At 41.6% G+C, this 17,668-nt stretch overlaps 1 protein-coding gene and 1 long non-coding RNA gene across 2 annotated transcripts in view; one reads left to right on the top strand and one right to left on the bottom strand.

Moving 5' to 3' along the window:
• The window catches only part of Frem3 (FRAS1 related extracellular matrix 3), a 65,396-nt gene extending 53,325 nt beyond the window's left edge, over positions 1–12,071 (bottom strand). The window contains exons 1-2 of the mRNA XM_027926726.2: positions 6,896–12,071; positions 5,447–5,536 (exon numbers count right to left, since the gene is read on the bottom strand). Of these exons, the coding sequence (XP_027782527.2) occupies positions 5,447–5,536; positions 6,896–12,071 (5,266 nt within the window). The remainder of the gene's footprint in view (positions 1–5,446; positions 5,537–6,895) is intronic.
• The window catches only part of LOC114085539 (uncharacterized), a 49,558-nt gene continuing 43,274 nt past the window's right edge, over positions 11,385–17,668 (top strand). The window contains exon 1 of the long non-coding RNA XR_003581491.3: positions 11,385–11,621. This is a non-coding gene — a long non-coding RNA (uncharacterized lncRNA). The remainder of the gene's footprint in view (positions 11,622–17,668) is intronic.

Below are 17,668 nucleotides of genomic sequence, written 5' to 3'. Positions count from 1 at the left end.
TCAAGCTGATTATTTTCATACATGGAATTACATGATTAAGAAAACTAAATTATAGTGACAATAGAACCCCATGTTTTATTTTATGAAGGAAAGTGTCAGCAATAAGTATAATTGTTGATCCTTTCTGCCTGAAAAGAATCTATCCTGATTTGCCTGTGTTTAGGTTAAGGAATCCATTACATCATTAATGGGAGACATTTCTGAGGTTCATACAAGTCAGGAGAATGTGGTTAGTCATAGTAATCAATATTATTGAACCAAGTTGGTTATGAAGTATTTGAGCCCTCCTTTTTTCTTAAACGGAAATTGCTTTTTTCTAATAATAAGAGTGGCTATTGTAAAGCATTTACACAAGAATTTTTAAAAAAGTAATACAAACAACTTATAAGCCATCATTGACATTATAAGTCAATTTTACTATCTTGTTATATAGATGCTATAGACCTTTTTCTATGCATATATATACACTTACGTTTTCATGTAATCTCCTTACACCTTTACACAATGCTTTCTACATGGTTTTCTTCATTTAGTAACATTCTGAAAACCTCTTTCCACATTTGCACACTCGGATTTACTATGATATCATCTTCAAAGGCCCAAAGAATGTTTTAGAATCTTAATAAAGTTACACCTTCCCCCCTGTTAAAAGGAGCTAGGGAAATACATGTGAGCACTTTGTCCCACCACTAATTACACTGTCTCTTGGATTCTAATGCATTTTAATTTTTTATCTGCTCATTTCTTTTTTTAAAATTTAATTTTATTTTTTACACAAGTGGGGCACATCTTTTCGTTTCTCTGATTGCACTTGTACATGATGTGGAGTCACACCATTTGTGCAATCCTACCGGTACATGGGGCAATGATGTCCATCTCATTCCACTCTCTCCCCACGCCCTCTCCCCTCCCCTCCTTTTCTTCTGCCCAATCCAGAGTAGAGTTCCTCCATTCTTCCCTCGCCCCTCCCCCCACTATGGATCAGCATCCATTTATCAGAGAAAACATTTGGCCTTTGGTTTTTTGGGATTGGCTTACTTAGCACAATATTCTCCATCTCTATCCATTGACCTGTAAATGCCACCGTTTCATTCTTCTTTAAAGCTGTATCTGCTCATTTCTATTCATCTCCAGAATTCTCTTTGTTTTTAACTTATATACTTTTTCTTTTCCTTTTTAATCTTTCCCCACATTTTAAAATTGGTGCATTATAGTTGCACATAACAATGGGATTTGTTACATATTCATACATACACATAATCTGGCTGGTATAACTTAAATGCTTTTCTACCACTGTTTTTAATTTAAAATTAAAACTATCAGGAAAATAATAGTAGACAGACTCCAAGGTAGGGCTTCTTTGGGTCAAGTGTGAAAATGTTAGGCCATGGATCTGATAATTTGATTACTGAGAGACATTTCTGTCTTGCCTTTGAATTCTCAGATGTGTTCTAGAGAGTTAAAAATTCTAAATAAGTGTGACACTTAACTATATGGGCATACTCACTGGATTTATGGTCAGTCCTAACACTTCTTTGGGTCTTATTATTGTATTTTCATACTTTTCTCCTGAACAGAAAATTGATATTCTTATGGACCATGAGGCAAGTATCAGGTGAGATTCAAATATCAAAATGCATAGCATTAATTGAATTGGCTTTAGAGACTGAATAATGTAAGAGAAAATTTTTAAAAAATATGTTTCAAGTCTTACAAAGAAAGTTAAATATCTGTAGTACATCAAAAATTAATATTATCTTACTTGTATTTAACTATTCATTGAGGCTTATTAAAAAGAATTACTTTGTCCCTTTAGGTCATTCCTTCATGTCTATCATTTTAATTTCTTAATCTTAAAATTTGAGATAATAACTCCTATCCCTATCTTGGAGGTTGTAGTAAGAGATCAAATGGGATAAAACTAATGGAACACTGTAAAACACTTTATAGAAATATTAAGTGCTGTACAGGTTTAAGATAATATTATATGGTAAGTGGAAAAGACCCATTTGGTGTAGGTATAGTAGAGATAGGCAAAATTTCAATTCAAATCTATGAATCTTTGAGCATGATGACCTAGAGAGAGGAAGATTAACGAACCTGACAGTAGATTTAATTGGCACAGTTCAGAGCTTTAGAAATCTAAGATGTATTCCCCGTTCTGCGTGTGGCTTTTATGGTAACCTTGAATGTAATGAAATCTGCCTCCAAAGTTAAAAAGAAGACTGAGAGTTTACATTGGAATAGCCTGAGTCTGGATTACTTAAAACTGCACAAATTGATGGAACCTACAAATAAATCAGTCACATTGGCAAAAATCTTCCATTTAAATTGCTAAACTCTCCAAATGAGAATAGTTATGGTCACAGCATGTGAGAGGAAAGGAGAGAGCACAAGTTCATTGAGCAACTGATTCATGCTAGCCTCATATAACCCAGCTGAAAATGCTAAAGATGGTATTTATTGAGTGATTGCTGTGTTCTGGACACTCTTCTAAGTGTCTTGTGTGTGTTGATTCTGTTAGCACTTGTGGTAGGCAGAATAATGTGCCCCTAAAAATATCCACATCATAATCCCTGGAATCTGTGAATGTCACATTACATACCAAGAAGGACTTTGTAGATGTGATTCAAAGATTTCAAGATGGGGAATTATTCTGGATTATCAGAGCGGGCCCAATGGAATCACAGGTCTACAGAGAAGTGAAAGAGACAGTGAGTGGGTGCCAGAGTCATGCAGCATGAGCAAGCTGGCCCTGGGGAATAGGGGAGGGTGCAGCCTCCAGAGGCTGGAAAGGGCAAGGAAAGGGCAAGGAAAGGCTCCTCCACAAAGAAATGCAGCCTCACCCAAACCTTGGTTTTAGTACAGCGAGAGCCATTTTGCTTTTCCAGTCTCCAGAACAGAAAGACGCCAGATTTTGTTTTAAGCCTCTGCATTTGTGATACTTGTTATACTTCAGCAATGGGAAACTAACAGAACCCTCTGATAATTCCACGGAGAGCTTAGGATTCCAGTTCACAGACCACTAAGCACAGACATTTTCTCAAAGCTAAGCCACTACTGTGGGGGTGAAGTTGGGATTTGAATGCAGGCTGCCTGGCTTCAGGACCCATGAACTGGAAGCCTTTGGAGTATCAAGCTTGGGGTTTTGGTAAAATTGCAGCTCTAGGATCATCTTGCCAGGACCCTCACCTGTAGGATCCCTGAGCTCACCCGAGACATAAGCCTGATGGATAGGCGTGGAGAAAGTTCATAACCTCTTCAGAGTTTGAATATTGGTACTGAAAACAACAACAATAATACCACCACATTCTACTTCCATCTAATTGTGAAAAATTCATCCCTAGAAGTCTGTCCAGCTAAAATAGCTTAAATGACTGGGATGTACCTTCTGTTACTGCTATGTACTTTCAGGAAAGAAAACTTTTAATAGGTCAAATTGTAATTTTCATGAAACATTCCATTTAGGGAATCATCATCTAAAAGTGGGGATATCTTAAAAGGAATAAAAAGATTAAGTTGGCTACTGTTAAGAGATGAATTCATAAACACTTGAATATATCAGATAAAAAATGTTTAAAGGGAGTTTTTCATCAGTTGGTGGAAGCTGTTTTAAGACATGGATCTTAGTGCATAGCATTAAGAGGAAATTTTAAAATCCCCCAAATAAATGAATGCACACATATTTAATTAACTCATGGTTGTGCAAATTTAATATCTGTTTTAAGACCAACTATTAACAGATGGATCCTCAAATATTTTTGAGTCTGTTCTTGATCATTATTATCATTTTTATTTATCAAGTGCTTCTTTGTTGGGTTAGAAAGTGCCACCTTTGACATGTTCTCTGACTTTCCAAGATTTCAGATTCCTGAAGCAGTGGTATTGTAGCATTAATAATGAAGAGTCCCAGCTTTGGAACTGGCAATACCTGGATTTGATTCCAGCTCATTTGCTTATTACCTGTATGACTTCAGACAAGTTATTCAACCTCAGTGCCTTTATGTGAAAATAAGATTCCAATTCACATCACAATATCGTAGGGATTAAAAGTCACTTTACACACACACACACACACACACACAATCAGTCCTAGAAAACACTAAAAAAATGTACACAACTCACATACAATATCATCACAGATCATTCTTGCTCTTGGCACTGCACACAAAGCAGTGTCAGAATTTTTGAAGGTGTCATCCTCAAAAACAGAAAGGAAAATATTCATTATAAAATATTCTTATTTCCTTTTGACTCAATTTTAAATGCATAAATTCATCATTTTAGAACTGTGATTCTTGAGAAATTGGGGAAGGGAAGAAAGATTTGTTTTCAAGTTTAAATGAGAAGATGGAGAGGGGGATCAGGGTTTCCTGCTTTGTGCCATTAATAAAATTATCTCACTTGATCCTCTTAGTGAACCCCTTGAATTAGGCATGAAGACCATCATTTTATAGATGGGGAATGAATGACAAAGAGGTCAAAGTAACTCATTCAAGGTCGCATAGAGCAAGTTAGGATTCAAATGCAGCATACCATCTGGCTTCTCACATAGGGTTATTTGCAATAAATCAGTTCTTGACTGATTACATGATTTAGGCAGAAAACACTTGTTCCTTGCTGGCAGGGACTGGGTAATGATTTATACTGAAAGAGGTTATTGAGTGGTGAGCAGCACATGGACATAATTTCTGCTGTTATCCTGTCATACTGAAAAATGATTTTTCTTCTGACCACATAATTATCCTATCCTTAGCTGTTGAAAGAAAGAACTTTTTGTTAACCAGTTGCTACCCATTATGTGACTTTCAAGATACAGTGGACAGACACAGTACAGCAGAAACAGGCAGCTTTTTTGCATATTCTCCTCTATGCCAATAAACACATTTTTTATCCCACCCAAGATTACGATTCTAAGGTCAGGGAGCCCTAAGGTTCATTTCTGCAGCTGAAATCTGAATGAAATCTAAAGGTAGATTTTCTAATTTATTTCAAAATGATAGAAACCAGTAGCTGTTTCTCAGAGTCCCCTGAAGATAGGATTCAGTTGCCTTTAGGATGTCACACATAATCCAGGACAGCTACCAGGAAACATTCTTCACATTTCCTTCATCAAATTCCTCATTGCTTTCTCCTCTGAAACATTGATTTTTTTTTAATTTTTATAATTTTTTTTTAAAATTTTTTATTGTTGGCTGTTCAAAACATTACATAGTTCTTGATATATCATATTTCACACTTTGATTCAAGTGGGTTGAAACATTGATTTTTCAAGAAGCATTGAGCACAGGACCACAAATAAAACCAAAAGAATTCCTTTGTTGGTATGAGGTATGACATCGTTGGCTGTTTTGCCTATATAAAAGACATAGTTTTTTTTTTTTTTAACCTTGCCTTGATTTCAAATTCATGATGGGTCTCTTTTAAGGTTATACTGTTGACTTACCATTGTCTTCAACAGAGAAGTAGAAGATGTCCTCTGCTGCCTTGCTGCCCTCATTCAAGATGTAGTAGACATGCATCTCATCAATGTCAGCTTGAAGACAGAGCAAACATCACACTAAGTCACACTAGCACAACAGAAAATGGGGATTTTAACAACTTCAGTGTTTCAGCAGGGTATGGAAATAAATATTACAATAAATAAAATTTGAAGTAACAATGAAATGAACATGAATCTGTTTCTTAAAGTTACAATGACAAAAACAAAGCTTTAGAATTTTTAAAGACCTACTATGTGTATGATCTTTGGCATAATGTCAAAAAGGAGGACATTATAGTTGGCATGCTTTATAGCATCCTGGCTCAATGGAAAGTCAGGTCTGTTGGGTTTTAAGTTTTCAGCATGAATATAGAGCTTGGCATCATGGTGGATACGCATTAACTATTTGTCAAAATGAATTGAAATAAGAGTAACAGTTATATTCAAGGAAAACAGAAAATGAGAATAAAATCGTGTTTTTTTCATATTATTGATTTTCTTGAATTTTTAAAAAACATATTCCTTGGATCAGTAGTTGTATTTTTTCATATTGGTAATTATTGATATTTAGAAAAAATCTTTTAGTTGTAGTTGGATACAATACCTTTATTTTTATTAATTTTTATTTTTATGTGGTTCTAAGGATCAAACCCAGTGCCTCACACATGCTAGTTGAGCGCTCTACCCCTGAGCCAAAACCACAGCTCCAATTATTCATATTTTATTAGGGGGAATTTATTTATGAGAACGATTCTTAGGGAACCATACATGATTTCATTTGCTTTAGAAGCAATTCTGCAAATGTAACCAAATTGTGTTTTAAACACCTTCCATAAATTTACTGATACTGAATCCAGGCTTAAATGCATTATACTTGGGAAATTTTATGCATCTTTATGCACAGGGGTACCTAAAGAAGATGTAGGACAACACAAAGAATATCCAAAAGACACCAGGTGTCACATCACCTAGAAAAGCAGAGGGACTTGATTCTATTCTTTGTTTTTAAGAGGCAGAAATTACATTTAGTACACTAAAAATGCAGTATAATTATTTATATCCAAACTCCAGATAGCAGACAAAAAAATCTGAACTTACTAATAAATGATGCAAAGGATTTCTCAATATGTCTTCTTAACATTCAAAACCATTCTGATATTATTGAAATGAATGCAGCTTTATCTTACAATATTTCAGAAGCTAATGCCTTCTCCTGTGTTTCATAATTTTAAGGTATAATTACAAGCTTTGTTGCCTTTTTTTTTTTTCAGAATAATTTTGCATCCCACTGTGTTTTATTAGAACCAAAGTCTTACTGCAAATGAGCTGAGGTCAGAACAGTTTTACACAGTGCTGAGAGATCTGATGCACCGAAGGAGACAGACAGAAGAATCAGGGAAGAATGTGACTAACCTTGTGTAAACACACGAGTGCTCTTGTGTCCAAGGCCAGTATTGATGAGGAAGCCATTCTTTGGTCCTCTGGTCACTTTATATTTCAGGAGTCTGTGGGGACTGTCCTGATCTTCTGCCTTTAGAGACTTGCTGGTAAGGAGGAAGCCCATGTGCCCAGTGTGAAGGCGTTTCAAGGCTGGGGCTCCCCTGTTAATGGCAATCTGGGGGAGGCTGCTGTTGCCGGAGCTTATCTGAATCCTCATTACCTGGGGTTTGTGTGTCTCCAGGGCAGTGTCTGGGAAGACACAGAAATCAGTGTGAGTGCCATCCGTCACAGTCAAGGAGAAACTGTCTTCAGGGTTTACACTGCCATCATGCCAGTAGCTAATCAGATTCTCGTTCAGGTCTCTCTTGGTAAAAGTGGTCACAGGATGGCTACTATTATACAAAACCCTGCCGTGGGTGGGGACCTGGATGATGGTAAAGAGAAGAAGATCATCTGGGGTATCTTCGTCTTCCACTGTTAACTCAAATGGGGTGATCAGCTTCCTGTCTCCTCTCTGGAGTGTTAGTTTATAGATGGTCAAGATAGGTTTCTTACTGTCCATATCCTTGATGAAGATCCTGAAGGTTCTGAACACAGGGTTGCGTCCATCAGTCACTCTCAACTCAAAACTATCTGTCTTTATCCCATCAGTGGAAGTGTGGACATAAGATATTTTGTTGTCAGTCAATTGTAACTGAGTAAAAGATACAATGGGTTCCCCAGGATGGTTAGAGCTTTCCAAGTGACCCAGGCTAGGAGCCACGGTAATGCTAAAGTGAAGTTGTTCATCAGGGCTGTGGATGTCACTGGTGTTAAGCACTTCAGTGGTAAGAGTCACTCTGCCACCTTCCTGTAAAGTGACTCCTTTGCTGACCACCTCAGGGAAGACCCTGTTTAAGCTGCCAATGGTGACATAGAAGTAGCGGTCTATCAGAAGGTTAACCCCATCAGTCACATCAAACTTGAAAAGGTCAACAACCTCTTCTTGGCCGGTGTGAGTATAACAGATGAGGCCTCTGTTAATTTCATCCTGGGTAAAGTTCATCCCCAGAGTGAGGTTGTTCCTCACTTCTCCTTTGGGCCTTCTTAGTCGTTGCAGAAGTCCTTGTCGTGGTCCAGAATGGAGGACAAAACTGAGGCTCTTATCATCTGAGTCAAGATCTGTGGCCTTGAGGACCTGCTTTGTGATGACCTTAGAGTGTCCAGGCTCCACTCCCAGACCCCTGTTGATGGTCAGCTGTGGGGTTTCATCATTCACCAGGATCACCACAATGGGGACCTTCTTATGGGTGGTATGCTTGCCATCACTCAGCCAGACCTCAAAACTGTCCTCGGTGGTCTCTGAGTCATCATGCTCATACACAATGGTGGAGGCCTCCTGGATCTCCTGTAATGTGAAGCTGTAGACAGGCTGGTTACCTGTGGCCAGCTGCTGTATGATTTGTCCATGCCGAGGGAGGGCTGTGAGTTGAAAGTGGAGCTTGTTTGGTGGTAGGTCAGCATCTGCTCCATTGAGCAGTAGGGTGTCTATGACTAAGCTCATCCCCTCTAATACCACAAACTCTCGGGTAAAAAGTTCAGGTTGCTCATCATTGGTGGGTAAGATGATCACAGGGAGGAAGACTTTTGGGGAGAAGTTGATGCCATCAGAGCAATACAAGGTTAATTTGTCTGCTTGTGGCTCGACCCCCTTGTGGATACTCTGTACATAATTGATATGCCCCACTTGGACATCCCTGATGGAGAAGGCACTGATGGGGCTACCAACCCGTGACACATCTGAACCAGGAGCTGGTGCAATGTTTTCCAGGTAGCCAGAGGCTGGCTGACCAGTTATTATGCACAGGATTTTATCATGGGGTGTGTCCACATCTGCAATCTTGAGATGTTGCAAAGTTAAGGGGACCTTCCCACCTTCATAGACAATGAAGGACTCCCCCACCAAGATCTTGGGGGCCACATTGTCCACTGGAAGCACAGTCACTTGAACCTGCACCCTCTCAACTATGCTGTCCCCCACTAATGAGTGATAAGAATCCTTGGAGAGGAGGAGGCTGAAGACATCAAGCTGCTTATGGAAACCAACTTCACCTCCAGTGTGGACATAGGCTACTGCCCCACTGATGAGGTTCTCTAGGGTGAATTGTTCTGTGGGCAAACCATTCACCAGAATAATGCCCAATTTGGGACCATTCTCCACAATGAAAGACAGCATTGAGTTGTTCATGTCTTTTCTGACATGAATAACACCTGTGGTGATTTCTGTGGCACTATTCTCCAGTACATCTATGGAAATATCCAAAAATGGACTACCTGGGATTGAGATCCTGGGACTTTTGTTAACAGTGGGATGTACAGAAATCTGGACAGTGATGGGTATGCTGTGTACCCCGTCACTTACCTCCAGATGGAAGATATCACTGGTACTCGAGTCTTTGCTATGCTGGTAAGAGACACTCCCATTAATGATATCAGCTCTCATGAAAGATTCCCCTGGGACCATATGTTTTTTACAATACTGCAAATGTCCATGTTGGGGACTGCAGACTAGTGTGAAGACAATTTGGTCAATGTCTGTGTCAGGATCTATAATATCCAGCTCATTACTGCTGAGGATAAAGCTCTCTCCCTCTAAGATAACAAAGCCTCTATTGATGACTTCTGGAGGCTGGTTGTCCAAAGGCTGCAGGAACAATGTGAATGTGCCTGGTACACTATTGCCTGCAGCATCTTCTACCTGGTAGGTAAACTGCACAACTCGAGGTGCAGTACCCAGCTTCTCCTGTGGGGGCCGGTAAGCAATCTTGTGGTGATTTACCTGGGCCTGGGTGAAGTGCATGATGGGAATGTCTGGTGAATCAGCAAGCACAATTTCTCCAGTCTGGACGTGGTGGTTGCTATCTGTATCAGTTGGGGGTGTAAGTAAGGTGTACCAAAGTTTCTGATCATCTAAGTTCTGGTCAATGTATTGGAGGAATTTCTTCTGAAAGTGTGTGAGTTGGTATTCGTGTACAGTCATTTTCAAGGTAGTTCCTGGATATAGCTCTGGACTTAGCATATCCATTGGCAGGGCATTTATGGTGAAGAAGTGCTGCTTGGATAGATTGGGTGGGTCGTGGTCATCCTGCACATGGAAAGGCAGCCGTACCATTGCAGATTGAGGGCTGTGTGGTCCAAGATGGCGGAAGAAGAGCTTCCCTTCTGTTATGTCTTTCTGCAGCCACTCAGTCACAACCTTCTCATAAAGTCCTTCTTCTTCCACATAGTACCAGTCATCTAGAGGGGACAGAGGTGGTTCAGCCTGCTGCAGCAACATCTCCCCAAGGTACTGACTTGAGGAACCAGAGGCTAGATCCCATTCTCTCTCTTCCTCTTCTCCCTCCAGGGGATGGTCGTCCAGCACAAAGCGGATGGTTGAATCTTCAGAATCAATATCCTTGGCACTTAGGACAAAGGGGGAGATTTGGACCACCTGCTGTTTGGTCAGTGAGAGTCCTGTGTTGGCACTGACCACTGGGGGCTCATCATCCACAGGTATGATGGTGAGGGGGAAGAGGAATTCCACCTGGTGGTGCCCATCCTCCATCCGGAAGATTATGTTGTCACTGTAGGTGTTGCTGCCATCATGCTGGTACACCACTCGCCCCATTGCCATGTCCACCGGTGTGAAATACTTGTATCCTGCAGGTGCGCCAAGTATCACCAGCTGTCCATGTCTCAAGCCTCTGACTGCAGTCAATTTCACCTCTTCCAGGTTATCTCTATCACTAATCTGAAGGTTGTGGTTACTGGACAGGGACTTTGACTGACCTTCAAAAAGCAGCAATCCCCTGTTATAGCTAGTCACTGGGGCCAGGGCATTGATGGGCTTCACTACCACGATGAAGCCAAAAGGGTCTGAGGTAGCGCCATCTTCATCCACCACCTCCAGCTCCAGCTGGAAGATGCGCTCCCGGTCAGAGCTCTCTGTAGGGGGCTGGTAGGCGATTTTCAGCTCCCTCAGCTCCTGCTGAGTGAAGAAGGAGACTGGAAGGCCCAGGGGGTCGTCAGTGCTGACCACGTAGCCCTGCTGGTTTGGGTGCCCTGGTGGGGCTGTGGGGGCATTGAGAATGTGGAAGACCAGGTCATCAGGGTCTGACTCAGTGTCCTCTGCTGCCAGGGCATCCGGTGTCAGGGCTGTTAGCACCAACTGATCAACTTCCACCATCATCAGGGCCGCTAAGCTGGGCCTGGGCGCCGTGTTCTCCGCTCCCTTCCGGATCCTCACTAGAAGATGAAAGTGCTCACGGATCAGCACATCCGCCGAGCCAGCACCTGGGCCCTCTCGTCCTAGCAGCTCCACCATCATGGGCACATAGTCCCGATTGGGCCAGGAGGTGGTGGGGGTGTGCTGGTAGCGCACTCCAGCCAGGACGAATGCCTCACAGTCTATCGGCTTGCCCCTGGGGAGCGGATCTCCGGTGGCATCCACCAAGCGCCCGTACCTGGGCAATGGGTCACCCTCGTGAGGAAGCGGGGTGAGCCGGCACCTGCGGGTGGCCGGGACTCCAGACTTGGGGGAGGCGAAGTCCAGCACTCTCCTGTCAATGGTCTGACTCCAGCCCCGCAGTTTGAACACCGTCAAAGGCCTGTTGCGCGTCACCAGCTCCAGCTGGGAGAAGACCACGTCCACAGCCAGCGTGAAGGGCAGCACCAGCGCGTAAGTACCGGCGTCGTAGTGCAGCTGCAGCCGCACCCGGGCGCGTCTGGGGCTGCGCGAGCCGAAGTGAGTGTACTGGACCTGGCGAGCCCCAAAAGCACAGGGGAAGCGGCGAGGAGAGAGCGAGCCTTGGAACGGTGGCAGGACGTCCAGCACTATTACCTCGCACCGATCTCCCGGCTGCACCTGGATCTCCAGGTCTCGGTGTGGATCGAGCCAAAGCGAGCGGCCCAGGGGCACCCGGAGCCCGGGGTTGGCAATCAGGACGCTGGGGCCCTCCTGGTTGCTCCCATTGAGTGCTCCCCAGGCAGGCAGGTAGAACACCGGTTGCGTCTCGTTGTCCGGAGAGGATGCCTGTCTCTGCAGCGCTCCACAACTCAGGAGCAGGCAAGAGAGCGCCACGACAAGCTGTGGGGGCGTCCCAGAGGGGGCCCGAGAATCTCCAGCCATAGCCAGAGATGAGACCCTGGCTTTTGGATGCCTGGAGGGTGCCCTATCCAAAGAGGGGTTCCACTTAGCCGCAGGTGCAGGAGGCGGAGGCGGTGGCTGCTGTCAGGTCAGGTGCGGACGCGCGAATCCAGCAAGAGCCAGCGGCTGCCTTTTGGCTGCGGCAGGTAGTAGCTGGGGAAGGGGATCTGTCCACCTCCTGCTCAGCCCGGGCCCCAAGTCTCTCCTCTGCTGGCGCCAGGGACCGCCTAGATATTCCCCAGCGCGGGAGACCTAGAGAGGGTGCAGGCGCTCTGTCCTCCGCTCCGGGTGGCTTTACCCGCTACCTTACAGACGTTCGCGCAGAGAAGGGTGACCGGCCAGGGTGCAGCCCCAGACTGCCTGCGTCGGACCAAGCTGGTCCGGATACTCTCTTCAGTGAGTGCCACAAAGGGATTGTCCCTCAGGGGTCGGAGAGAAACCGAGAGAGACTGTAGCCGGGTCAGTCCTACGCGTGGGAGACACCGCTCTTGTGGCGTGGTCCATTCATTCGGGAATGGTGTTTCTGAAAGAGCGGAGAGACACCATTCCTCTTCCTTATCGCTGACAGGAGTGCATTTTCTTGCCAAAATTGAGTCTCACTTTGGACCTCAAAAAAGCTGGCGGGAGCTATTTTGCAAATAGGATTTTCTAGCTGTCCGATGAAGCAGTTTATTCCAGGTTTTGTGATTCCCTGTTTCCAAAACAACCCTGCCATTTTTTTTTTTTTCCTACTCAGCTTTTGGGAAAAGGGAACAACCTTCAGGCTGGCAAACTTGAATAGCTTGTAATCTGTTTCTAATCAGTGGGTCTCACATAAAGCAATCCAGTGTACAGGTCAATTTTTGTCCATTTTTTTTCAGCATGTGGCTTCCATCTCTGATCAACAGAGACTGTGAGTTTATTAGACGTATTGTTTCCTAATTCCTTTCTTTGTATAAAAAAAAATATACAGTAGCCAGAAGGGAAGATATCAAGAGAAACAGTAGCAGAGAAAATACCACAGACACTTGCATTCATTTCTATGAATCAATCCATTTAACCCCATAATCGGACTCTCAGACCCTCTGTGGGTGTCTTGTTAGGTACAGATTCATCTTAATTTTTTAAGTATTAGAAGAGTCTGGTCACTGTGCAGAACACTCTTTTCCTTTACAAAAAAAAATATTAGGTAATGTATTTTCTCATGCAATTAATATGAACCAGGGCTACTTTTTGGTCACAGTAAAAATGGAGGCATACAAAATTGTACTGATAAAAATGGTTTCAAGAGGAATACAAATCCCCCCTAAATTTTATTCATTTTTTAAAACAATGTTGCAGATGCCTGTTTTATTCACTTTAGTAGCTTTAATAGTAGTAGCAGCAGCAGCTGCTGCCAATTCTCCAAGTAAGAATAATGTGCTAGTACCTTGAAAGAGTTAATTTTCTCTTAAATATTAAATTTAATCATCCAGTGAAATGCTGTGCTCTATATAATCCACTAAAGTAGAATGCTAGTACATTTCTTTAGCACACAAATTTGTTCACATAACAGAATTTTAAGAGCTAGTATATTTGAAATAATGTATGTTTAACCTAGTTCAGTGTGTGCAGAAAATATTATTTTAAAATATTTTTAATTGAAATACAGATAAAATTCTATTACAAAGGAAAGAGGCATTGCTATTTCATAAAGCTACTGCTTTGCCCAAGGATGAGCTTTTACAAAAGAACACTTGTTAGTCTGCATATATTAAATTTTGCCAAGTGAATTTTCCTGTGTAAGTGTAGTTTTTGTTTTTGAAACCAGCACCACTCACTTTGGGGCAGCAGCTTCTTCATGTACTGTTTCCATTAAAGACAAAATTTGAGGTAGCAGCTAAGACTAAATTGCTATATTTATATTTTGGTTTTCTGGCTTGCCTTTTCCGGCATAATTCCCTCTCCCCTTCATCACCATCTAATGTCTTCAAAGGTTCCCCCACCCCCATAATGTATCCATTTCTTCACTTGCCTCTGAGGACACTCCCATCTGGTTTCTATCTGAGACACACCAACAAAACTCTTTCTCGGGTTATTAACCTACATGTAGCAAAACACTATGATACCCTCTCCTCTGGTCCATATTGCTGCACCCTTCTGGTTTTCCTCCTATGTTCCAGTTAAGTCCCACTTCTTCAGGAAGACTTTTCCATGTGGTCCCTGAGGCATGTTACTAAATTTCTGTTTAACTTCATATCCATTCATTCACTGGTCTGAAAATTTCTGGGCTGGTCTTGAGTTTTTTTTCTGAGAGCAGAGAATATGCAATGCTCACCATTAATGCCCAGAACTTATGCTAATGACTGGCATGTAGCATACATGTAGCAGGAATGTAATAAATATGTGTTGACTGAATGAACAGATAGATGCAAGAGCATAATAAATAGTCACTGACATCATGCAGTCTAGGTGCTAAGTGAAGGGATTGATGCAGGTGAAGCTTAACTTCCTTTCATCCTTAGAATATGCCAGTTCTTTAAGATTGCTGTCAGCTCTGGTTAGAGAATGCAAATTTGATTTTAGCCAAAATTTATATTATCGATCTCTTCTTTCCATGGAGCAGTTTATTTATCCATATTGCCCTTCTAAATCTCACCACCCCAAATTTATCTTTTAAGCCTGAGCTGCATTACAAGTGTAACAGAAAGCAGGAAGGAAAAGAACTGTAAACTATGCTCTGTGCCCAGGGTTTTCATAAGCTCTACATCAAGTGATCCTTGAAAAATCCCTGCAAGGTGGTTATGAGTCTTATTCGTAATTTATATGCAATAATAGAGCTACACTCTATGTAGCTGTTATAAGAATTGAATGGATTACTACACATAAAAGACTTTGAATAATGCCTGGCATACAGTCAGCACTCAATAAATGTAAGTTACTATTATAATTATAGATGGAAAATTGAGATTTACAGGAGATAAGTAGAAAATTGATAAGTACTAAATTGAGATTTACAGGGGATAAGTAGAAAAATTTTACCTTGAAAATTAATCCCACTATCACTAAAAGTGTAACCTACAGGGAAGGACTCCTCCATGCCCTTGACACTCCAGGGGGACTTTCTGTTTTGTCCCATTTCTTAAATAATTGGCTTTGCCCTGGAGTTCACAGAATAAATGACATTCAGGAGGTAATAAAAAAGAGACTATGTGTCCAAATATTCTGCATGTGCTTTGGCAGAGTGATGATCCATTTTTAGCAAAGTCATATTCAGCTTTCTGGAAAGTGACAGAACAGGTGGGAAACGTTCCGTTCCTGCCTCAGGAATGAGGACACCTACAACAGCAATTCTTACTTCCCCAAGCGAAAGCAGCCACGACCAGCTAATCAACCTGATCATCGCTGAAGTCATTTTTTTCTCTACCAGCTGGAGGAAGGCTAAGTTCTTATACCCTGATTATCAGAGGACGATCACCTTGAATTGGCTTAAGCTACACTTGGAGGCTTTGCTGTAATTGGCTTTGGGCCCCCCGATGGACTCTTAAACATTGAAGAATGTGCTCCAGGGAGGATATGAGTAAAACACAAAACAAAGTGAAACCTTACAGTGGCATCTATGAGCTGTGTAGGTTATTGTCAGGACTGCAGCATGCAGGGAAGGTAGCCAAGTCACACAGCCTATCTGCTTTGTCCCCATTACACACATAACCAAGGGGGCTCCTGTTTCTGATTAGTTTCTCCCAGTCTGAAGAATGCAATGGCTACAGCTGCACTTCACTCACTGTATCCCAGGGCCGTGTCTTTGTGTAGATCTAGACCAGGTTCTCCATGCACTGCAGGATGACACCCTTGTTCTCTGTGCCTGTGTATGTGACAGGACATTATTAAGGGCAGGCTCCATCCAATGGGGCAAACAGAAGATGAGAGTAACTACACAGTATGTACCTAAAAATTTCCCAATGAAATTGTAACTGTTCCCTTTAAAGAAGTGGTTTAATCAAGGTACACCGATGCTGTCAGAGTGTTTTTGGACTAGGTGGTGTGGAAAAGGAGAGGGAGAAGGGAAATCAATGCTTTGCCTGTCCTTCTGAGAGATCAACTGGCATCGGGAAGAGAGAGTCATCCTTGAGGCTGTTGGGTGCCTGATCCCTGATTTCCAGAGCATCTCCTCAGGCTCTTACTGCTCAGGGAAAATGACAGGCAGCAAGAACAGGGAAGTGGGTGGAAGGCAGATGGAGAAGATTTTTTTTGCTGCTCTGCACCAATACAAAGAGTCGATTCAAGCTCCCTCATTCCTGGTTGCAATAAGACCTTGGGAGAATGAAAGGGATTCTTCAGAACTAATTTATGACATGATAATTGATCATCTTACTTTAAATCATACAACATATAAAAGAAGTAACTTTTTTTTTAATTTCAAAGAGAGGCACTAGGAACAAACGTAAGCCAGAATCAAAATTAATAGGTTGAGAGTTTTTTTAACCCACCTGAAATGCTTTGTTCTATTTATTGTATGTGTAGGAACAATGTTTATTTCTTGTAATATTGTTACAAGTATTGGCAGTAAAAACTCTTGTGATGAATAGTGATATTTTGTGTAATTGTCATTGTATTTTTGGAGAACTCTTAGTTGAATCTGAACTCAGAATGACTTTTAAATGACACAATTTTGCTTGGTATTTGAAGTTTCCATGAATCCGATTTGAGTCACTCAAATGGAAACCTGGCTGTTAGGTTCTATTTTCTTGTGTAAAAATTTTATCTGATTAAGAATTATTTTTATTGGACTCGTTGCATATTCCAGTCATGACTTTAGCTCTGAAATTGAGTTCAACTAAATTCTGAAAATGACTTGTTTGTATATTTGTCAAATAGAAAAGTACAATATCTTCTCAATTATTTTTTGTTTTGCATATCCATTCAGAGTATTCTACTTTGATTTTTTTCCATTTTTGATAAAAAATAAAAGTGTATAATATGAATTAGGAAAACATGAGTATATGATTCTACCTTCATTAAATATGTTTTCTAAGAAAATGAAAATTTCTGTAATATCTTACTGAAAAATATGATTGATAGCTGTTGAATAGATGTTTAAATATCACATAAATGTTATGGTTTAAGTATTAGCATATTTTTGGAAGATGTTAGTTAAAGGATACAAAGAGTCAGTTATGCAGGATGAATAAGTTCTGGAGATCTAATGTACAGCATGTTGTTAGTAATCTTGTATATTGTAAATTTGCTAAGAAAATAGATTTTAAATATTTTCACCATACATGTTAGCTAAGTGAGATGATGGGAGTGGTAATTAGTTTGACTGTGATGATCACTTTATAATGTCTGTTGCCGGGTTTCTATTCTCAAGACTAAAAGGCTCAGGGGTCACTCCAGGTAAACTGGGCTGACTGGGCTGTGCAAAATAACCACACAAGAGACACAAATACCTTTTTCTTTGGGGTCTCTGTGATGGCTTCTCTGACCTTAAGGGTCTGAAGGAAGAGAGAGCGAGAGCACACACTGACCCCTTTTATTGAGGAGAAGCTATTCAAATGAGGCAAGGGGTCAGGTTTCAGGGGGCTGAGTATCTTCATGATGTCCACTGTCAGCAGGTTGAC

This window comes from Marmota flaviventris, chromosome 7, assembly GCF_047511675.1.
Source record: "Marmota flaviventris isolate mMarFla1 chromosome 7, mMarFla1.hap1, whole genome shotgun sequence".
Classification (NCBI taxonomy): domain Eukaryota; kingdom Metazoa; phylum Chordata; class Mammalia; order Rodentia; family Sciuridae; genus Marmota; species Marmota flaviventris.
The sequence above is the reverse complement of the archived record's forward strand: the minus strand, read 5'-3'. Positions and strand labels throughout refer to the sequence as shown.